The following is a 23,997-nucleotide window of genomic DNA, read 5'->3' on the forward strand; positions in this document are numbered from 1 at the left end:
TTGAAGCAGGAAGTGTGTTGAAATCTGCATTTGACATGTCAGACTAATCTAGCTGGTGATACATTTTGAAGTGGTAGTTTATGCTTGGTCTTCATACATAGCCTAAGATTCTTCATCTTGAGTTAGTGTCCTAGGACAGGGTAATGAAATGAAAATCTCCCCCTTAGCATCATTCAAAGAAGGGAGTTTCTATAAATATCTTGTAGCTGCCACCATTTCAGTTTCTCAAAGCAGTTGTCCTTTCTTTGATGTGTAAAAAGTGAAAGCAATCATTTAGGAGAACTGCAAAGCCAGGCACTCAGAAATCTGTTCACAGGAACATGTTGGAGCAGGGTAGATGATACTATCCTAGAAGAGGTTTGTGTGGAGTTGATCTAGCAGTATCCTGTCTTGGAGGATGTGACTGGTTGCAGGTGACAAATCTTTAATGTGTAGTTGTGAGACAAATTTGTTATTTATTCAGCAGATGTTCAGCAGGGAAGTTTATTATTTTATGCCTTTGTGATCAGGTGATTATCAAAGTCCTTCAGTCATTTCTGATGCTCAGAACAGGAATGATTTTGATCTTGATTCAGATTGGCAGTGGCAAAAGTAGCTAAATTGCAGTTTAAGAGTTTGAGTTCCTCCCGTGCTGCTTCCTTCATGAGAGAAGTTGTTCTTCATTCTGAATTCCTATGGGCACTATAAGTTCTAAACCTTAAATTTAATGTGTTTTCTTTGAAAAGAGACTCTCTAACTTGCAGGACTATTTATGCTTCATGTTACTTGATTCTGCATTTGCATAGGTCACAAGTACAGGAAGTAATTAGGTTTGAGACTGGCAACAGCTATCAGGATTATTTGTTCTAGTCTTAGTGGCTGCCCAGAGTTACTCATTGAAGTTTTTCAAAGTTTGCATTTTGTCATTAGGACATGCAAATATATGTGTGTGTATATAAAATACATGCATTTATGAAAATACACAGATACATTGAAGTTAGCAGCTGAAACCTTCAATGCTGAATGTTGCAAAAAGGTACTTACTAGATAATAGCTTAACATAAATGGATCTGCCTCAGTCCTAGCTCATGGACGTACTTTTGCCTTTCCAGGCCATGTTCTTAAAACTGTTTCAGGTAATGGAAGACAACCTGACAAGAGTGGTAATACTGATAGTGAGTGATGGAAGTCTTAGACCTGCTCTTTTAGGGAGGAAGGCTTTGTAAGAAAGAATGAGGATTGAATTATACATGAAATCACATACCATTGTTATCTGCTAATGTACATCTGAGGATTAAAGTCTGTATGATTTTTTTAAAGAGCGAGAGCATTTGAGTTACGTGCTTTTAACGGATCAGTTTGTAGATTGTGACTAAAGAAGGATGCTCAGGTATGTAAGATGCGATCTACTAATAAGAATGATCTCTCAAGAAAATCTATTCAGGACAGCAAATGCAAATATGTGATCTTCTGGCTTCTTTAATATCTTGCTTTCTGAATTGGGTAGGGCCACATTGATGAGACTTGGCTCGTACAGTTCACCGTAGCTCGTGTAGTAGCTTTGGCTTCCATACCTGCTTTTCAGCTGCTATGCAAGTCAGAAGCTCTGCAGACTGTATAATTGAATAAGATGTGTTTATTCAGACATTTTTATGAACTAATTACAGGTGCAGAATGAGGCAATCCAGGAACCTAGGCATGCTATGGCATGAGCTATCCTGCCTCTGTTCTCAAATCTGCTTCAATCAAGATTCATACACAACTTTGGTGGTTTAAACTAAACTGCCTGAGTTTGCCGTAAGTGGATTAGGGAAGGCTTATGATTTCTTTTGCTGGCACAACAGTGGAAGTGGTGACAACTGATGAAAGGAGTAACTAACAGTTTGTAGCAGTGTCTTAATTTTGGTGTAACTCCATGTGGGACCCATGTCAAATGCAGCTGTCTTAGCACCGAATGAGACTAAACTAATGCAATTTGCTAGAGTGTGTATTTTTAATTCCCGTTATTTGAATTTATAGAATAATTTAGGTTGGAGAAGACCTTAAAGATAGAGTCCCACCGTAGATGAACTTGAATTTAGTGGTAGGTACAATTGTGTGTGTTTAGCCACTTGTATATATTCCATTTTTGTATTGCTTCTCAGTTGAATTATTTTGTATATATGTTTAGCATGTCATTATGTGGATGGTGGCATTTTTGCAGGACACAGCAATGTGTCCTGCCCCTGGAAAACCTGTACTGAATTTAGTAATTGTTTTTCTGGTAGAATTAACATCTTTGTGTTCTGATTTCTTGACCACTGAAACACCTTGGTTTATTCAGCTGCTTTTGGACCAAGCCTTTTGTGAAGTCCTTTGATACTTTGTAGTTCAGCTCTGAACTTAACTATAATGTTTCTTCCTGGATTCATTGTCCTAGGCCCACATTGGTCTATGCTTCTACTTCAAGATAGAGTCCAATTGCAAATATGCCATTTAGAGAGGCTTCTGTAATTTTGAGCCCTAGTAGCCACTGGATACTGCAGTGGTGCATTCAGAGCAAGATACTCAGGTGCTTCAGAAAACAGGAAGTATTTCTTCATCAGTTTTTATTTGACCATATAAATTACTGAAGAAATTGTGTTCCCAAAATGCTTTTATGTTCACAGTCCGTTTTCATTGATTATGCTTTTCTGTTAAAGTGGCACTATGGTTGGAAAATCTTAAAGGACTGAAATGTGTTGTCAAGTAGTAAAGCCAAGGCTGTTTTTTACCACTGGCTGCCAGACCTGGCTGTCTGACTATAGTGGCTTGATGGACAAATTGCTTAGAGTGAAGCATTCCTCTGAAGTCAAATTCAGCCTCATTGGGTTCAGTCCTCCAAAGGATAGATTTTGTCCTTTACCCATCAATTTTCAAAGCGGATTTTTTCATTAAAACCTGTTCATGGGCCCTGATCTGATTTTCAAGCTTAAAATAAACATATTCAATGGTTCATCCCTTTCTAGTGTTCTCACAGCATTTCAAGCATCATTCTGAAGGAAGGAACCTTTTACTGTAAGCAGCTTTCTACCCACTCAAGATCTAGTCTGTATTTTAGATATGCAATTTGAAGGAAGTTTTCTTTGTGTTCCTTAAATTGAGTGGTGACAGTGAACCTTTGGTGTCTGGTGCCAAATATATCCAGAAAAAAGCCCCAAATGTTTCTTCTTGCTAGTAATAGCAAGATCTTTCTAGGTGCAAAATGGGAGACAAATGCTTGTATGTTGTCACTGATACAGAAGCTTTACCGTGCTCTTAACTTCTGAACTTCCTCACACATGGCACTGGATTTGGAAGGAGTTCTGCTGTAAATGTCATGCTTAAAGAGGGACAGTCAAAAAGTTTATAAAGATTATCTATAAAGATGATATAAAAATTTATAAGTTTATGAAGATTATACATTTATGAAGAGGGACAGTCAAGAAGTTCCACTAATTTGATCAAAAACCAATGCTGTACAAACTTGTCGATTCCTCTGTGATAGATTTGACGAAGTGGATAATTCTGTGGAGATAAATAATTTGTATGAGCTGGTTTATTAATCTGTAGTTTTGATAAGGTTAAGTAGGGGTTGATGTAAGTATACCTGGCCCTATGAAGATAATGTGGTTGCAGAAGTGGAATTTTAAGCTGTATTTGGCCTGCAGAAACTCTACTGGTAAGTGAGACATGATGCTTTAAGCTTGGTAGGTTCCCTCTTAAGACAGCTATAAGAGCTTTAAGCTGATCTCTGTTCTGTTTTTTCAGGTGCTGGTACATGTGTATTTTGAAAGTGGTAAATCGAATGCGTAATGTTAAGTGTCATTCCTAAGGTTAGCTGCTTTTATGGAGATAGGCACACTTAGTTGTTCCTGATATGAGTAGGATGGGCTTCTGAGCTTTAAGTATGAATAATTTTCTGGTTACTGATATTAAAAAAAGATGATCTGATGACTGTCACATTATTTCAGGAAACGACGTTGGCAGAAGTTCTTACGGTGCCATGCAAGTGAAACAAGTTTTTGATTATGCCTACATTGTTCTTAGCCATGCAGTATCACCACTTGCAAGATCATATCCAAATAGAGATTCTGAGAGGTAATTAGTCCACTTTTTGAATATCCATTTGTCTGTGTCATCAATTAGGAATGTTTGGGTCTAAATCAATAAAAGGGATATTGTTATTTATTGTTTAACTGTGGCTGTATTGATATCTGCCCAGAAATTCAGGCTGCCCAGTGGTATGAGAGTGTAATACCTCAATGTGCAGCACTGAAATGAAGACAGTGTGACAAAATCCAGGATGAGTCCAATATGGGGTTCTCTTAGAGTGGAAGGGAACCAGAAGATAATTGGTCTTTCCTCAAACATTCTGCTTAAAGTATTTCAAAGGAAAGTCTGCTGGTTTAATGTTTGGTATGATGTATGTCTCTGCTATGGCAGAGAAGAATGTGTGTGATCAAATTTCTTGTTTATACACAAAACTAGACAACAAGGCTAGAAATTTCCCTAGTTCTTCAATACATGCTCCCATAAGCTGTTTTAAAAGGCTAGATAGGTAATTAAGTTATTAAAAGCATCAGTTCAGTTTGGCTGTAATGTCAGAACTGCTGTTAAAAGTAGCATACTTCTAGATGTGCCATTTTTAATGCAGTGCTTAATATCTTTCATAGAAACACTGTACAGCTAGTACTTTCTCAGCTCTCACCTTTGCAAGCTTTCTGCTTTTTGAAAGGGGGAGGAGAAAGAAAATGAAGGCATGTCAGCTGTGTTGTATTTTCATTTATGTATCTGCTCTAGCATCTGTTATTCTAACCCTTGGTTACAAATTGGGGCTAGATCAGAGGATGTCTCTTCCCTGAGGCTTCCCTAGAATCCCAATGGCTTTGAGGTCCCCAACTAATTGCAAGAAAGGATGCTGTAACAAGACTGTAAACCATCTAGGTACAATTCCAAACTCTGGTCAAACTTCCAGCATTAATGTCATTGGAAGGTGAAATAGTTCTCCTATAGTAAGTTTACCACAAAGTGGATGCAGTCTTTCACTTGTGGATTTAAAATCGACAGTATTTTAATAATGCCTGTGAATATCTAGGTTTTCTGTGGTATTAAATTCACAAAGGTTAAGACTGCACTTGTACCTGTGGTGAGATATGGAAAGAGTGGTACATAGTGTTGCACACTGACATTTGAGACTGCTGCTTTAAGATAGATTAAAGGTGTATCTGTTAAATATGTACTGGCTGATAATTCTTGTTGCTGATTCACACTTTGCTCTTACATAAGTATAGATAAAACAACTTAGGAATTCCTGAAGTTTTGCTTCTGTCTTGGGTCCTGGCCTTCATTAACTTCTCTGTGGTTCTCCAAAGGATATAGTCATTCTCTTATGAGATACCTGTATTCATTACAGACATCAGAAAGTATATTTGTAAATGCATTTAATGGGAAGCCTCAGATGTCATCAATATGTGCGCTTCACATGTACACTTCTTACTGTATTTGGGAAAATATTTGAATTTTGTCACAACTTCAAACATGGGGAGAAGTCCCAACAGTAGTGTTCAGGTATTGTACATCTGAGCTGTCTTTCTGTTAGTTCTGGGCTATCTGTGCCAGTGATGTCTGAGTCTCAGAACTCGTCATGTCGGTGGTTTACCATTCTGTCAAAGGGAGTGGTGTCCCAAGAGGAACAGCATTCAACAAAGTACTGTCTGCAAGTAGTTCCCCCAGCACCAGTCTTGTCAATGCCAAAAGACCTGTGGGTGGATGATGAGCTTTTTGGTGAGAAGTTTATTGCAGAACCTCAACAGCAGTCTGTGTTCAGTCTCAGTTTTTAGTTAAATCTGATATACTTGGGCAATCGAGGTGTATTTCAGATCCTTCTTTCATGTGTTAGGTGGAGTGGTCCAGGCTCTATATAAAGACTTTTCTGGTGGCCTGACCTAAAGCCTTAGCCATCTAGGAGCCCTTTGTCCTGATGCATTTTTTGCCCTTTTCTAGGCTTGTTAGTGGTAGGTTAAACTGTAAACAATGGGCTCCCTTTAAGAGCAGTGACTAGCTATATGACATTCTACTAGAAGGATCAACAGAGACTAAATGAGGAACACTTGAAAGGGTAGGAACTTGCAGGAGGCTGAACTCCCCAGGCTGACTTGAGTTTATTCAGTTTTGTTGTAATTGGGGCTAGCTTTCCCCTAAGTGGAATGCTTTGTTCTTGAACTACTTGGTGGGTATGAATTCATATTAGATCTTTCCAGGGAAAATTTCTGTGTAGAGTCCTATTTTATGGGTGACAATCTCAGCTGATTTCAGATGTTTCTGCGTGATTATTGTTACTGCTCTTCTTCAGGGTCAGTCCAACTCAAAGGAGCACAAGCTTTCTAGCAAGCTGCTGCTTCTGATGTTCCCAGTGTGAAAAGAGTCAGATTTTGATCCTTCAGCATAGACCTTTTTCTTGTCCATGTTCTGTAGTAACAAGTCTAACAGAATAATAAAGAATAGATTCAAATCACTGTTACCAGAACCTTCAAGCTTCCAAATATAACATCTGGAGTGTAGTGGGAGTTGAAAGCTATCTTCTAAGTGGAAACAGTCATCAGCTGAATCGTGAAGGTCATTCTTACAGCTACATGCTGTTTTGTCCCCAGTCTATCTCACCCATCCTCTTTCAAGAACGGCTCAGGAGAGATTGACAAACAGTTCAGTAGATTTTGTTAAAGCAAAAAGATTCCCATCTTGGAAGGAGGGGTTTCCCTAGTAGGCAGATGAGGGGACTGATCCATTTTGAATCTGTACAACTTGTACACAAGGTCAGGTTTGGTGTTGACTTCAGCCAAGGCGATTGAAAATCACAATTGATTTCTTAATAACTGGGGACACGGGGACATGAGTCTAGCTGTAAAATAGTTATGGACAGGATAGCCTCTTGCTTAAGGGTCAGTGTCAGTATGTGCTTTGAAAAGCTTTAGTATGGTCTTTGGCCATAGCCTGTCTCTAGACAAGAGTGTGTCATCTTAAGTGAGCTGACTAAATTCTGTGAGGAGTGATACTTTCATAGAACTATTTAGGTTGGAAAAGACCCTTAAGATCATGAAGTCCTACCATAAACCTACCATTGCCAAGTCCACCACTAAACCATGTCCCTAAGTGCCACATCTACACATCTTTTAAATATCTCCAGGGATGGTGACTCAACCACTTCCCTGGGCAGCCTGTTCCAATGTTTGACAACCCTTTTGGTGAAGAAATTTTTCCTAATATCCAGTCTAAACCTCCCCTTGTGCAACATGAGGCCATTTCCTCTTGTCCTATTGCTTCTTACTTAGGAGAAGAAACCAACATCTACATCACTACAACCTCCTTTCAGGTAGTTGTTGAGAGTGATAAGGTCTCCCCTGAGCCTCCTTTTCTGCAGGCTAAACAACTCCAGTTCCCTCAGCTGCTCCTCATAAGCCTTGTTCTCTAGACTCTTCACCAGCTTCATTGCTTTTCTTTGGACACAAAGTTTCAAGTTAGTGACCATTTTCCTAGTTTTATTCTGTTTGATAAACCACAAGAAAACTTAGGAAATGTTTGGCAACAAGGTCTTGCTCATTGAGTCATGTTCTTTGAAATAGTGGACTATCTGTTACTACCCTGTCCATGGTCTCTACATTAAGGTGCAGTTTCACGTTATACCTTGTCTAGCCTAACTATCTGTGAGCTATTTCCTGTCAGCTGCCCTTTTTCTTCCTTCTCAGTCTTGTATATTCCTGATTCTTGCCTTGGCTCAATCTAGTGATCCTGCAGTCAGAAGGTGAGTCAGATCAACTCTGTTGTCTGAGAACAAATACATCAACGCTTCTGTCATGTCAAGAAGTTAATCCGGTTTGTGGCTGCGTGATGAGCAGATCAGAAACAAGAGAAGCAGCAGGAGTTTACATCTGGGGGAAGATGGAGAGCGTGGTATTGTAACATTTGATGTCCATAAGTTGCACTGATCTGGATGTGATAAAGATGCATCCTTAAGTTAATATGTATGTCTGTAGATCAGGATGTTGGCTTACATGTTGGTGTATTGTGTGGTTCAGATACAGATGTGTGCTCAGACTGCCAGCAGTGTAGCCACATTTGGGAAACAGTCGAGGCCATATGAAATCAGGAATGGAAGACTGGTTCTGCTGTGATGTGCCTTTCCAGTGTAACTAAGACTTTGGAAACCTTTTGTCAATTCCCAGAGTTGCAGATTGGTAACAGGTTCTTCCTTATTGGTGTCAGACATGTGGTGCAGGTAGATGATGGAAAGGGACTGTCATGCCAACAGACCAGAGTTTAGAGTCTGAGGAAGCCTTGGCAGGGTTTTGCTACTGTATGTCTGGAGTTGTCATTTACAGGTGATAATCTTCAAAACAACAATACTCTGGGCCATATATAAAGTGATCTTTCCATCTCTCTGCTTCAAAGCTGTTTGGTCTCTTTCCAGTGTACAGTTCAACTGATCTAATTGCTGATAGGTCTGTATGCTAGGTTTGGGTTGCCCCTGGTTGGCCATGAGAGTCCTGGGAGCTGTCAAAAGGGATGTTAAATTTGCCTGCGTGTTCGGCTGGCATAGAAAGCAGAAATGTGGTCTCTGAAACAGTCCTTCCTTTGCTTCACATCTTGAATGGTCAGTGGCTGTCACAAAAATGTATGCTGTCTCTTAAGAGGTATCAGCAATATCAGCTTTTCCTACACAGAGTATTTGGGTAACACAAATTAGATTTTTTTTTTTTAATCTTCATGCATAAGCAGATCCTTCTCAGATGCTCCTTAGTCTGATTTTAGACTATATTGCCCTTTTAATACCAGGGGGATATTTCATAAGTTCAATTCTCTTCTTGTAAGATAAAGTAGGTATGTCAGTAGCTTATTCCTGGTTTCACTACATGATAATATTAAGGGAAAAACCTTAAAGGGCATCTTTCATAGGAGAGCTGTCTAATTTTATCAATCAGTTAACTGTGTGTTTTCATGTCTTCCAAACAAGATCTTTGAAAAATTGTGGGAGTGTCTCCTATATCTGTAGAAATTCCGCCAAAAAAAAGAAACCCAACCCAAAAGTGTGGAATTTCATTATACTAAAGGCAGGGCAGATTAATAGGTTTCTTGTTCCTAAGCATTTTCAGTGTTGAAAACAAATATAAGCACAATTTCTAAATGTTCATTTTAAAAAATTGTTCTCTGACCTTGTGGATGTGCTTCAGTCCCATACATATGAAATAGTGTTCTTTGAGAGGAGTATCTAGTTTGATCACACTTGCTTCCTCTTTCTTTGCTGCTATATTAAGTATATGGCGGTGTAGCCTTAATCACCTTTCAGTTTCTGATGTCTCATAATGAATGTTTTTAGTTCTGGTGTACAAGCAATGTAGCCTGGATCTGCCTTTGAACTCCTGACCTCATAACTTTGTGAATTTCTTTTTTTCTGCCAAAAATGAGCGCTTGGGGCTTTGATCTCTATTCTTGGTGAAAAGAGCTAGTGAGAGAAGAGCTTCCCAGGTTCTGTATATCCAACTCTGCCATAATTGTTGGTGTAGTAGTAGTTTCACCCTTTACACCTATTTGATAGCACACATTTTTGGTATATCAGCCAGGCTGATTAAAATACCATCTTATATCATTCACTTCCCTTCTGGTATATGAAGGCATGACTGTATATTTGCTTTTGGCAGAGTACTCCAAGAAGCTTCAGAACTGATAAACTCCTTCTCCATAAGAGTTTGTGTTATTCAATCCATGTTAATTTTCTAGTTCTAAGACCACAGCTGGTAGTGGCTGTGAAATTTATAGGTTAGCCTGGAGTAAAAGCTCAAATCTTCCTGAAGGCATTCTCAGATGAAACTTCTTAGCTACAAGACTTCCTTCTCTCAGCGTTGAGGAGACCCAGCATGTGTATGTTTGTGTCCCATGATGGCATTGCTGACTTGGGAACTGCAACTTCAGGGCCACAACAGATTCTCTGCAGTATTGGTCATCCTTGTCTTCAGTCTGTCTCCTCTGGCTTAACTTCCTTTTTGAGATTTGAGAGACCAGAACTGCATCGAGTATTTAAAATGCTGTTATGTCATGGGAGTGCTCTACTTAGCTATCGAACTGTGGTTTCCAAAGAATTACCTATGATAACCCACATCTTTAGTTGCGGAGTGGTGACAATCACGCCTTTAATTCCGCATGTAAAATTCAAGATTTTATTTTCCATCATGTGTTATTTTATCTACATTACATAAATAGAATGGTGGATGACATTCATTCTGTCCGTGAGGCCCTTCTGCAGCTATTGGGCTTGTAGCTTAGATGATATTTGGTTCAATGTTTGCTTAAAATGCTGGACTGCCTTTTTCAGTACTAACACACTGACATGTCTTTAAAGTTGAAAGACTAGACATGGAACATGTGGTATTTGATCTTGCATGAAATAGTAATCCCTAAGCCAGTAGGAGAATTATTGCTCTTTTTTAAAGTGTTACTATGAAATGACCTAATAAAGGTAGCCTAAATATATTTAGGCTCTGTATGTCCTCCCTTCCCTTTATACACCTAAACAAAAAGAAAATTTCAATACAGGTACAATGTACCTTTATGATGTGAAATATAAAATAAGCTTTTCAAAACTAAAATAACATTACTTTCTCCAAGATGGTAACTTTTCACAGCCCATTTTTGTACAATAGTCAGTCCTTCATGTATCTTGAGCATGGAGTTTATAGTGTTTCAGCTGCTAGTCCCTGATGAAAGGAAAGCTTGAAAGTTTAGCTCTTAAACAAGGACACAACTTCTGCTCAAGAAATGCAGTTCAAATAGCTGAATGTTGGGAAGGTATGTTAGCAAAATACTACTTTATATTTGTTGATCACTGTTCAGGATCAGGTAGGCTTTTTCTCTGAATCACTTACTGCTAGGAATTTTCTTAAATTCTAACTGATTCTGGTTTTGGAGCCAGTCTGTTGCTTGTTTCCACTACCTCACGATCCATGGTACTTCCTTTATAATTGTGGGGATCTTAAACCTTTAAGTTGTCCTGTAAATCTGTAAGGAAGGACTAGTGAAGGTCTCTGTCTTCAGCATGAAAGTCAACTGGGGGACTGGGATGTTAATGTCTTCAGTGCATCCCATATCTGTTGTAATCCAGATTCTGTGGAAAAAATATCTTCTGTATGGAGAAATGCCAAGATGTGTAAATTGCTTTTATCAAGTACACTGGCATGTACATTCTTGATAATTAAGATGCACTCCATTTGGAAATACAGAGTAAAAATCTTACTTATGTGTCAGTGCTTGCATGTTAGTATGATAAGTAATATACTAATTAAAAAATTGTGATGCTGCAGTGGATTAAATGGTGCACTAAGGAAATGAAAGTTCAAAAGGATTCTTTGGTTAGGGATATCTTAAAGTGACTTTTAGCATAATTTGATTGCTTGTTGAAATGTTTGCAAATATATAACCAGCAGTCTTTGTTTAATACTTAATTGAAAAATTCTTTTAGCACATTAGGTAGAATCATCAAAGTGACCCAAGAAGTGATTGACTACAGGGCCTGGATTAAAAAGAAGTGGGGGAGCAAAATTAATTTATCACCTGAACTTGGTAGGTATAGCAGGAATCTTTGAAATCGACTTCAATTTTTTTCTTGAATTTGATGTAATTCAAAATACTCATGCTCTGAAATTAATTGCTTTCATATATGTAAGAAAAAATAAAAGGACTTTGTAACTTTCTAATCCAAAAGTAGTTTTCTCAGACTGCTTTTCCATTAGCTTGTTAAACTGAAGCTCTTCTTAGACTTCAAGGCCTGTATGTTTGTATTCTGTGCTCTTACATGATACTTATGTTTTGTGTTAACAGATAATAGGTTGAAAATAAGAGACCAGATAGCTCCGTGCAATGGAGAACAGCAACAGAACAGAGACTCTGAACCATCTTACAACCAACGCTTGGCTTTGTCATTGGCTAGTACACAACAGTTATCCTCTGGTTCATCTGCCTCTTCTGTATCATCACTCTCCGGCAGTGACATTGTAAGCTTTTTCTTTTAATGGGTTAAACTAACAAGCAGAGTTTATCATGCTCTTCAAAGCTTCAACAGATACAACAGCAGTTAATGTGATGCTATCCTTAAGCTGCTACAGCAAGTTAATAGCTTCCCCTGCTTAGAAAAATTACTGAAATCAATTTTTTTTCATTAAATTAAATGGGTCTTAATTCCATTCTAAATCTTTGGTACTCCTTGTGGTAGTAGTTAGATGTAATAAAATATAATTAGCTACTCTTAACTTGGGTTTTTAGAAGAGTAGAAATACATCTTCATAAATTTTCCCATCAAGCAAAATCTCCTATTGTCAAATTCTGGTCCTTTTTCCCCACACCCTGAATTGAACATGAACATCATATTGTGCTGTGAAGGAGAATAATATTCCTCACTCTTTTCAGCCAAGCAGTTCATGTTTTAATGGTAATGGGGCCCTCGTATGTAAAGTCTTTCTGTCAGCTTCCTTGTTTGAAAGTGCAGTTTGAAAGTAATTGCTGAGCTTTATTGTAACTTCTTGGAAGAGGAGGCTGTAGTCTTTTTAGGTATGTTCCCAGACTCTTTAAGATTCTATAAGGTGTTTTTGTTTTGGTATGAACTTAAATCAATATGGAATTGGGCAGTGCAGATTATAAAGCACAAAATTTCATTGCATGGCATGAGGTGCTCATTATAAATCTACTGAAGCATTTTGTGCTAGGTAGAGGTATTGGCTGGAACAAAATGTAATATCCAGTTAACTACAGTAGTGAATAACTGGGTGATGCCAAGAGAGGTCCGAGTACCTGTTTCATGACTGCTTTCAAAAACTAGTCAAATATGGAAATAAAAGTTGGGAATTTGTATTCAATAAAAATTGAATAACTTTTGAGGGACAAGCGCCTTCTTTATATGTTCTGGTTACTTTCTGTAATTCCTTTGTCCTACTGAATTTTCTGTGTTGAATTGTCTTTTCACTCCACCTCCAGTAAATATGGTAAATGTTCTAGTTGCAACAGCTGCCTAATTGAAAAAGAACACCATGATGCTTGCCAGTGATACTCAAGCCATGCTCCTGGTTTGAGTGTCAGTGAGATTCTGCTGTGATAAGTTTTATGAGAAAACACAAATATGTGCTTAATATTATGCACTCCCAACATAATGGGTGGTGAGTGGTTATGACCTCCCCTTAGTCCCATTTTGCCTGATGTTGAAGATGAAACTTCATTGCCTGATGCCAGAGAAATTAATGAAAAGTGAAAAGGAAGCTTTCATCAAGAAAGACCTGCATTCAGTTTGAACATCCACAAAGTAAATGGAAATCCTACTCTTTTCAACAAAATAAAAAGCCTTATACCCATGTGCTTGTGACAGACCCTAGTTTAAGCCCTGATCATTTATTGGTATTATGTCCTTAGTAGACTGCCAGCATGTTACCTTAATCTGGAATGGAGTGGCAGGTTTCTGACAAATAACTGACGAGTTCATCCTAATCACAATTGGATATGTGAGGATGAGCAAGTTCTGGCTGAGTAGTCCTGAGCTGCACCTGATTCGGGAAGAGAAGCCTGTTCTGCTGGAGTTGAAAAGTTGAGAAGCCTGTGGCATGATCTGACATAATACTATGCCCGTGTTCCAGCAGTGGAACACCTAGCATGTGTGACAACTGGTTCTGGTGCATTGGAAATAGGTATGATGCAGTGAACTTTGGTACCAGCTTCTGAACAAAGAATATGAATATAGTGCATCTCATCACTATAGAGTTATATGTAATATAGCTCTGGTCTTGTGGAAGGATTGTTCTTCAGGAATGATTCTGTTATTCAGAAGATTTAAATCTTCTGAGCTTCTCTGTTACTGAAGACTTGAAAGCAAGGTACAGATTATAAAGAAAGTGTAGGAAACAGGGAGATCCTAGATTGACAATTTGCTGATCTCTTCCCAATAATTAAGGTTGTATTAGCAAAATATTCATCCCTATGTCACTGTTAACCTTAAGCACAAGGTCTATGTCAAGACACTGTTTTTGGAGATGTATTTTGTGTGACTGCAGGGTATCTTTTGCTGTGTATCAGCTACAAGATCCTAGCTGTCAAATTAGAGGGACTTGATAGTGTATTTGCTTTTTGATTTACTGCTAAAGTTTCACTGGTAATAGTCATCAGCTGCATCTTGACCTTTGAGATCTGCCTACCAATATAATAAAGTCAACTTACCTATGTTGAGAAAGAGGAAATAGGCTTAGCAACTTGTGGCTTGACTTGGTCATATTGCCCCTCTCTGAACTTCAGCTTCTACTGAAGTTCAAGTATTCCAGCTGTTTACTTTAGCACAGAGGTAGCTGTGTTCTGAAGTCATCATGTCACATCACTGTAGACTGGCCATAAGTCTGGAGGCCTAGCATATGTTCGTCAATATGTTTGGGAAGCAATATTAACAGTATATATTAAGTATGCAAGCATTGTCAAAGCAGTGCTTGTTCATAAGGATCCTAGAATTTTTATTAAACCCTATAGTTTAATAGTTGTAACAGTAGTTAATTTAGTTGGTTGTATTACAGCATGCTGTACATTTTTTAAGGATTTGCTTCCTTGAAGTTTTGGCAGCATTACAGATTTTGTCTTATTCCATAAATAAGGCTCAGCAGCTGAACAGAGGAGACTCCTGGTGTCTTGGACTTGTGGGCACTTCAGAGATGAAAGTGGTTATAAATTTGTTCCAGCAGCAGGAGAAACAAGTGTCAAAACAATAAAAAGGAGCAGGTTTTTCTGGAGACTGGATTGGCATAAACCAGAGCTAACATTTAGATGTCGGTCTCTCAACTTTTGTGTGTACTCAGAAAAATGGAAGTGTAGGCATATAAGAGCTTAAAGTTACTACCTTGAGTTCTTTACATTCCTGCTACTGCTTTCCTTCCTCTGGGGACCATTCTGATGGTAAGCTTTTGAAGATGAAAACTTGTGAACCACTGAGGAACAAGAGAACTGCCTCCTTCAAGGACAGCCTTCTCTTTCCCCATATATTCTAGATGTATACGCTTTTCCTCAGTATGCCACCTCAAATTCAGGAGGATGATTGCTTTCATCTCTGCATGTCCAGGACTAGCTTGTAGGGGAACACACTTCCGGACCACTGTTCACACACCCCAAAACTAAGAACTGGATCTAATGAGACTAAATCATAACTTATACAAAAAGTATCCTTTTATGGATTTTTCCAAGGCAGGAAAACTATTTACAAAATGACTTATTGCTAGCACTATCTGACTGATGAAATTCTAGTTGTACTGTTTTTCTAAGTGTCCTAGATAACTGCAAAATCTTAGTCACAAAAGAAAGCTTTCCTAAGGACCAGTAAATTTCAGATCAAAGACTGTGTAGGAGAGACATTTGTCTTCTGGTATCATTATTGCTATTAGTGAGATAGCTGTTTATTTTATGGGTTTGTCTTACTGTACATGTCAATACAGAGCTCTGTACTCTCTCACTGGCACTTCTAATGTAGTTCCTTGCAAAACACTGAGTACTAAAGTTCCTGCCCTGTTACCTCAGCTCTGTGAAGAATATGAATATTAGTGATCAGGTGCAAACTGAGGAACACATGGAAATAAACCTGTGGATACAAGGAATCTGATCATCAAAATGTATTCAACTGCGCATACATTTTAATGGATTCTGTTAATTATTAAACTGATATATGTAGTAAGTCTTTTCTCAATGAAATATTCTGCTGTGCAGGTATTTAAAATACCATATGCTGCCCTGACAAAAAGGCAGTATGTATTCTTCACTTACTCTTGCAAACAGGTAAGTTGCAAAATACTATGTATTCCTACATAATCCAACAAATGTTGAAGTGACTAATGGAAGATGGTTCATAAATATCTTTGCCATCAAGGACAGTGCAAAACACATGAGGTTTTACTCATGGGAGCAAGAGTCAGACTATTCCACAAGAGAAAATAAGCCCCTGGCATTAGGAAATCTCACTTTAACCTTCATACTGAGTTAAGTGATTGTTATGAGAATCTGAAACCGGATGAAATGAGCTATGTTCGTCCCCAGCTCTCTGTTTCTTCTGACTAGTTGCAGATGTCAGTCTGAGAACCTAAGCAGTGATGTCTTGAAAATGCCTTTTTTTTTTCTTGGGTGCTTTTTTGTTCTGGACCTGCACTAAATAACTCGTGAACTGGATTTATAGTTGTTTAAGCATTGTGGAAAGCTGCTTTTTATTAGCTGAGGAAGTCCTAGAGTAGTGCTGGAGAATATCTGCTGCCTGATCGACAGTCTCTGCCAAGTGAAAAATAATCCTAGATATGTTTTGCAGTCTCATTTTAGTCTGGTATAATTCCTGGTGCTAAGTATGCTTTGCAGTTTTGATGCTGCTATGCCAAATAAAGCATAGCATTTTATGTGACAGTGATACCTACATATCAGTAACAGATGTAATGGCTCATAGGAAAGTTTTAAAGCTCTTTCTGTTACCTAATGGATATATAATCTCATATCCAGTCCAGCACAGAATCTCAAAGTGGTCTGTTAGAAGTTTGGATCTTAAGAAATTTCATATACCTTATCTCAGTGTTTCTGGTGATAATGTTCTTTGGGCTTCCATGACAAGATTATTTTCTGAAGAGTTCTGACTTCTCAAGACCATGCAGTCATGTCAGGGTAGTTGAAGTTTCAGTGATCAAGGTACCTGTGTTAGACTAGTTTGGGGGAGTTGCTTTAACTTTTTAGCATTTACAATGTATTCTTTCAGACTGTTCTTGAAATTTTAGCTGTAGCCACTGCTGTTCAGGCTTTATAACAGCCTTTCATCAGAATGTCGGTCCTTGATTTGCCCACCGTTCTGCCCCCGTTAGCTAGGGGATATGCCGAGCAATACCTTAAGTGTTTCATGGAATGTGTCTTTTCACTGTCTTAAAGGATTACATATTCAGTACTGTGGTCATAGGCTTACATTATGAGAGTAATATATAAATGACCGATAAGACTAATACTCATTATTCCTATAACTCTGCTGAATACATAGATCCACACTGACTTTGGAACTGTTACTTGGTTTGCAGTAATTGTGGCTTAGTACTTGAACTCAACATGCTTAATGAAGTTATCACCATCTCCCCTTCTTTCCTGTTAGTCAAAGACTGAATTTCAGCTTATTAGCGGGAACTGTTGTACCTTCCCTATTCACAGATAGAGGTGATAGAGTATATGACATATCTTGTCCTGATAAATGTTGCTTTTTTTAAGGTGATTAAATTTGCAGGTGTAAGGCATGTGCTTATCTGTTGTTGAGGGACAGACACTTCAGAATAGTTGGTGTAACAGCTCTTCTTGTAGCCTTGTTAAATCTGTCTTAATGACTATGATTAATTTGTGGAGTTCGAGTTGAAATTGTGTGTGTAGGGAGAGGGGACAGAAGAGGGTGGCCCAACAAAATTCTCAGTCTGAAAGCAAGAGCTACACAGATTTTCTCCCATCTTTGTACATGCCTGAATATTCTCATGTCCTAACCAAAGTAGCAATTCAAGCTAAGTATATGAATGGTTGATCATCTTTTTGCAGAAGAATGCAGATTCTATCTTATTCTTTTCCCCTTCCTGAACAAATAGAGGCACATGCTCTAAAAATGAGGCCTCCTAATCTTTAGTCTTTCAAGTGCTGACTTGCAAGCCAGCTTGTCTCCAAATAAAGCAGTGGGCAACCCTGGGTGCGCAGACACAGGCAACCTGATGTTACCAGGGAAAAACATATGATTGACACTTGATTTGGGGCATTTAAGAGTTTAAGCCCCAAATCCTTTAAAACTCTATTCTTTTTTCCTATTCTTGCTGTGCAGATTACTGACAGTTTCCGTGGACCAGAAGGGAACAAACTTTTCCAGTGCTGCTTTTGCCTATTTTCCTCTTTCACCATATAGTCCCACATTTGTTTTTGTTTTTTCAACCCATATCTCTGACCATGTGCTGTTTTATACTGTCATGCTCTCCTTCAGTTCTTCTGTGTCAGTTGCTTGAGCAGCCTTTTGTCTGTATCCACCTGAAGAGTAAATTTCTGCAGAGCTGCAGGAGGCACAGTTTTGAACACAAAATTATAAAGTAATTTTATTTAATAACAAGTTATTCTAAGCAGCAAAGGGTACAGAGGGAATGTGTAAATCAGCAAGCAAAATTGGATTTTAATGCTATGAAGTCAGTGAAATAAGGAGAAGCACACAATTTTGTAAAAGTCAAGCTCAGACTATTTTCTGATGCTAAAGGCTAGTTGTATTCTTGCCATATCTTAACATTCTCTCCACTGAAAAGAAACCAACAGGTACCTAAGCCATTTTAGGATGGAAGAAAACCTAAATTCGGTATTTATATTCTAGTATAGTACATAGCTTGCATAATGAGTCCTATAATTTAGTGCCTAACTTGAAAAATGCTAACTTGAAATATTGCTGTACTCAGTAACAATGCAGACCAATTGAAAGCCTGTGATATGAAAGTATTAGGGCTAACAAAGGAAACTTGAAATGATACACTTCTGGGGACCTTTATTTAAGATGGCTTATCTGAAATACAGTGAGTATTGATAAACCATGGAATAATCCCACAGTCAGGCCTGGCAGGATATAATGAGGTGAGGTTAAAGGGGTACTGTGCTTGTGTTTAATCTTGGTAGATACTTGTTAAATTACATTTTCAGTTGTTTTTCTGTGAAAGGAACTCTAATGCTTTTGGAGGGTGCATATTTTTCAGTTTGCGTGTGTATCCTATATCTATTCTTTCACTTTTCTCCTCATGTAAGCACAATGACCAAGATATTTTACTTTTGTAATGCAGTTGACCTAAAGGCAGAAAAAACAACCAATTGCATCTTACTTGAGACTGTTTTGTATTGTTTATAGGCTGGAAAATAGAAATAGTGCGACTGTATTGATGCAAATTCTGTGACCTCCTATAGAACTAGAAATTTCGTTCATCTCAAATCTACTTTATTTACACCACAGTTAAAGTTACGGCTCCATCTACCAAAAAGGGAAATGGCACAAATTGACGTGGAAGAAATGAGGATGGGGGGGGTGTGTGTGTGTAATACATGAAATCACCTTGGAAGCATGTTGATTTATCAAGCAGAGTTAAGTATTCTGGGGCTAAAACCATTCAAGTGAGAGCATGCACTGAAGTTCTGCTCCTGCATGTGGCCCCAAACTATGAAATGTCTGAAGATTTCTGCTGTTGCTTTGTTCCAAGGAGTGTTTTTATACTTTTACTAAGCCAATCCAATAGTTAGATGTTCTTGCTAGGGATGTTTCTGTTCACTAGCTGCTCCTGCTTTTCTGCACTGGTGATCACCTAATCCTGTGGTGAGCTGATTCAGAAGGTGAAGCTAGTAAAAAGGGGATTACTGTTTCTGTGGTTCACCTGCATGAATTGGCTCATAATTATGTCAAATGCTAATGCAGGTATAATGGAGAAGGCCAGGATGGGAGAAGAGGCAAAAGGAGTAAGACTGGCAGCACTTACCTGTTAAATCACTTTAATTGTTAGAAAGAGGAGCACCTGAAAAAAAAATCTGTAAAGTGTTAACTATAAACCACCAATTTTCATGCTATTTTCAGTTCTTTGCTTTCAAAGATGGAACACAATTTTTACTGAAGTGGTCATTGTTCTCTCATGGCTTCCAGCTTCTGAATGTTGTGGGAAAGAGAAAAAAGTTGTTTAATTAGTAGGAGAAGTTTGGAGAATGGAAACAATAAGAACCTTTTTGCCAAGACCTCTGTAGTTCATTCTTGGGGAGTGGGGTGTAAAAATCCAGATCTGTCACATTAACAAGAAACTTGCATTCTATTGTTTAAGTTTTGATTTCTGAATATTGACTTCTAGGATAGTTACTCTTTTACCACTGGGCCAAAACTTAGATTGGGGTTGTGAATTAATCTTCTTAGGTCACTCCAGGTTTTAAAAAAAAAAAAAAATTGTCTTAGAAATTGAAAGTTCTAAAATGGTAGCTATTGTTAGTCGAAACTTCTCAACTGACTACATCATGAAACAAAGCAGAAGGCACCACTTCTTCATGCATTTAGAATCATGGAAATGAAGCTTATGAGTATAATTGAGTGCACATGAAATTCGTGGAAACTGAACTATTGTCTTGAAGGATGAATGTACCAGTATAGTTGTATCTTAAACCTCGAGTTAATAATGGAATCAAAATAAACTCTTATGGCCAGACCTAGTTAGTAAGGAGCTTCTGGCAAGAAAATATTTTCTTGCTGATGAGGTCCTGGGACTTTTTATAATGGGAGATGCATTTTGCAGAACAGTAAAGGATTTTTTGTTCTTTTCCGATGTCAGGAAGAAGTTTGGATTGTAAGATTGTTTCAACTCTTCATCTTTCATATGACTGCAGTGTTTTGCTGTTTTTAGACAGGAGGCTAGAGGATCCCATTTCTCAAGCAAAATTTGCAGTTAAATGAGTTCATCAGTAACACCTGAGTTTCTAGGTCTCTTCCATACTTTATTTTCTTTCCAACATTAAGGTAAATTAGAGAGTCCTCAGTAATCAAGACTCTGCAATAGTAGAAATGTGCCTTCCAGGTACTGAGTTCTTACTGCGGAAGTTGAAACTGGTTTAAAGAGTATGTTTTAAAATGGAAAATTCCCAGTAGGATAAACCTGTATCTGGTAGTCTCTCTTTGTTTCCAAAAGGGTCTCTTTAGAAGATATTTTTCTTGCAGGATGAGGGACTCTGTATGTTTGGCATTCATAGTAGTAGTATTCAAGAGATCAGGAACTTAACTTTGCTCTTAGTAGCTTTATCCCTAGATATTTTGCTAAAATCAATTGAGGGATTTTACCCCTTTATTTTACATTCATCTTTTTACAATGTGACCTTTGTAGCCCTTACCCTAGTAAGGGTCAGAGCTTTTGTCTTCCAGATATAGATCTAAAGTATCAGAGTATGCATTTACTTACTTGTAGGTCTTCTGAACTTCAGTAATGCTTCAAGTTTGTACATTACATTTAAAAATCCTGTCCAGAAGACCAAGTAAGACTTAATCCTTTAGTATAGGCAGTGTTTGTGGAAAACCAGCTTTGTCCACATGAGACTCAATTTTCTGATCACTTGAGGTTAACCTTTCAGTTTGAGTAACAAAGGTAATGCTCTTCTTTAGAAAAGGATTTTGATGCTCATGAGAAGTCAGCATATCAACTTGATAGAGTAAACCTGTTAGCAATCCAGGATAGTTTCAGAAGAGATACATACAATCTTCTTGTATGAGAAGTGTATCAGTAAATAACATTGAGACAGAACAACATGCCTATTATTAAAATAAAGCAACACAAGCTTCCTTGTGTTGAAATTTATCTAGTCTCAGTTAAACCATATGACTCCCTTTTCTCTTCCATCTGCTGCTGCTTCCATACTGGAGTTAACTTTTTGTTGCACAAAACCTCTTAGAAAGCTTATAAATGGGAAGTGTCCCATCTGGGTTAGGTATGTGATATTCAGGGGGTCTCATTGCGTCTAAGCAAAAGAGAAAGGGGTGATTCTTGTGCGTAGAGACTGAAACTGTTCTTTGGTCAGGTTTGTGAAGGTTGCATTGCAGAAGATAACGCATTGGTTTGGATAGACAGTAAGATCCCCTTTTCCCTCCCATTTGCCTGCTCGTGTTACTTGTGAGTATGCTCAGAAGTTGTCTGTTCAAACATGACTACCCCCCTCTTTATTTTTCCCTCCCTTTATAAGTTTTTTTAATAATTCCATGACCAATAGCATCTGAAGAAACTTCAACTTAAAAATTCAGGTTCTTTCCCCTGTACCTGATTCTACTGCCTACTTAGTTAAGAATGTATCACCATCTTTGTAGAGACCTTAGCTTGTGTCCATGACTAATATTGTAGGATTGAGCAAAGGAGAAAAATGCCATCTCATCCAGGCAGTTGGTTTTGCATGGGCATACAACTTAATTTTTTGATTAGTGCTACAGCATGTAATTGCCCACTGTGAACTTATTTACTAAATGGTAAACATCTGATCTCATAAATAAGAGTTAAGTTTCTGCACAGATTCTTGTTATCACTATGATCTGTCTCTGGTGAATTCATGATGCAAATATCTGAAACTGCTTCACAAAAGCATACTGTAACTTTTACCACTACTTGACGTAGTAGGAGAGCATCTTCTTTCTGCAACTTTAGTAAGCACAACTTTATGTTATGTGGACCAATAAAAGTGATTGTTCTAATAGTTGACAGTTTTATTGAGGACTGTTTCTACTGTGGGTATTCATTTTAGCTAGGATGCAAGTTTTGCTTTCTAGTGGTTCATCGCTTAGGCTGCTCAGTATTCACAACTGTCAGTCTCCCTTAAATGACCTTCTTCTTTCCCCAAGAAAAGCTTTAAAATATTTTCTTGTTTCTGTTCTTGAAAATATTTTCCTAGACAGCTTATTCTCTAACTGAAGAATCTAATTGGGAAAGCAAGGCCATGTGAGGGCAAGTAGTACTGTTGGAGATCTATTTAAAGTTTGTTTGGTTTAAGTGAAGAGTCTTTGCTTTCAGGCAATTAATCTTTAGAGAAAGAGAGATAGAATACTTCAGTGATTAGTTTCACAGTAAAAAGCCTTGATGATCTGAGCCAATAATGTCTTTTAATATGGTAACTCCTAAACCACTAATTGGCCAAGTCCAATCTCTTGCTATACTTTGAGCCAGATGGCTGGGAATGGAAAAAACACTAGTGGTTTGGGGTAAAGAATAGATTTTTCCATTATTTTCAAGCTCAGAATACTTTGGAGTTAAGGATGAGGTGAAAAGCAGCAGTAAAATGTAGGGAAAGCTACTGTCGCCATTGTGTTATAGCTGAAAAATAAGTTTTTCAAGATCTGTGTTGAAAGTTGTTTCAGAAGGCTGTAGCTTGCTTTTCAACCTTCTCAACTTAGAAAATAATCGGTCGTTTAAGAATTGAGGCAGTCAGTTGGGTGTTTTCAGACTTCAGTAATTCCTGTAAATCCCTGTATCTGTGCTTGCCTCCTTGCTTGTTGTCTAAGTGCTCCAGGTGTCCAGTGCTTTAACATCACCAGTATGACTGCTCATGATGCATCTGTAATTGCTGTTGGTCAGGCTGAAAGGAGGAGGAATAGTAATCAGTAATATCAGTTCCACTACAGTATATATTTCTGTAATCCTACATCCATCTTGCTTCCCCTGAAGAATTATCACTCAGATTTCAGAGGGAAAGTGAGGGAACAGAACTCCTAACTAGCAGTGTAGTCAGTGACTGGTGTGCATATACTAGTCTTGACTGGCAGACCGTCTCCTTGTTTCTTGGTAGGTGGAGCCCTAACTTTGCTGTTTCTGGGTAGAATGGGAGAAGACTATAACGATGCCAGTGAGTAACTTTGTCGTACAAATAACAGTGTCCTCAGAACACTGTTCAGAGGACTGATTCTGTGGTGACACCTAAAATTCTAGCCCTTGTATCACTAACAGTGTTGCTGTTCTTGTTCTGTTTTTTTCCCAACCTTAGTTCCTATCTTTTAATTTGAATTTGGTAGTGGTATAACTGGCTTCAGATTGCACTGACTGGAACTGACCTGTGATTGCTATAGACCTGTTGACATTGTCTCCCTGATGCAGGTTCAATGAAACTTTTGCTAGATGTGTAAAATAAACATAGTGATGGCTTGTATTTTATTTTCTACCATTGAAAAAAAATCATTAAATTTTACAGTGTTCACATGAGTTGATATTTGGGTGCATTTTCACATGCATAGCCTGTATATACTGTACTTTCTGTAAAGTTGCTTTTCTTTTCCCCTTTTTCTCTGCCAAAAGGATTCTGATACACCACCTTGCACAGCTCCTAATGTTTACCAGTTCAGTCTGCAAGCACCGCCTCAGCTTATGGCCAGTTTACCACCCGCATTGCCTATGCCAAGTGGTAAACCCCAATCTGCGCCTACGAGAACCTTGATAATGGCCGCCAGTAATCAGG

At 38.2% G+C, this 23,997-nt stretch overlaps 1 protein-coding gene across 4 annotated transcripts in view; it reads left to right on the forward strand.

The window, feature by feature from the left end:
• TENT4A (terminal nucleotidyltransferase 4A) overlaps positions 1-23,997 on the forward strand; it is a 62,873-nt gene that overhangs the window by 25,715 nt on the left and 13,161 nt on the right. For 2 of the 4 annotated variants that reach the window (XM_074825591.1, XM_074825600.1), the window contains exons 8-11: positions 3,951-4,077; positions 11,486-11,586; positions 11,845-12,017; positions 23,838-23,996. In XM_074825591.1, the coding sequence (XP_074681692.1) occupies positions 3,951-4,077; positions 11,486-11,586; positions 11,845-12,017; positions 23,838-23,996 (560 nt within the window). Of the gene's footprint in view, positions 1-3,950; positions 4,078-11,485; positions 11,587-11,844; positions 12,018-12,993; positions 13,540-23,837; position 23,997 lie in introns of those variants that run through there. The other 2 variants (XM_074825614.1, XM_074825610.1) reach the window with 2 other exon arrangements.

This window comes from Strix aluco, chromosome 1 (genome assembly GCF_031877795.1).
Source record: "Strix aluco isolate bStrAlu1 chromosome 1, bStrAlu1.hap1, whole genome shotgun sequence".
Taxonomy (NCBI): domain Eukaryota; kingdom Metazoa; phylum Chordata; class Aves; order Strigiformes; family Strigidae; genus Strix; species Strix aluco.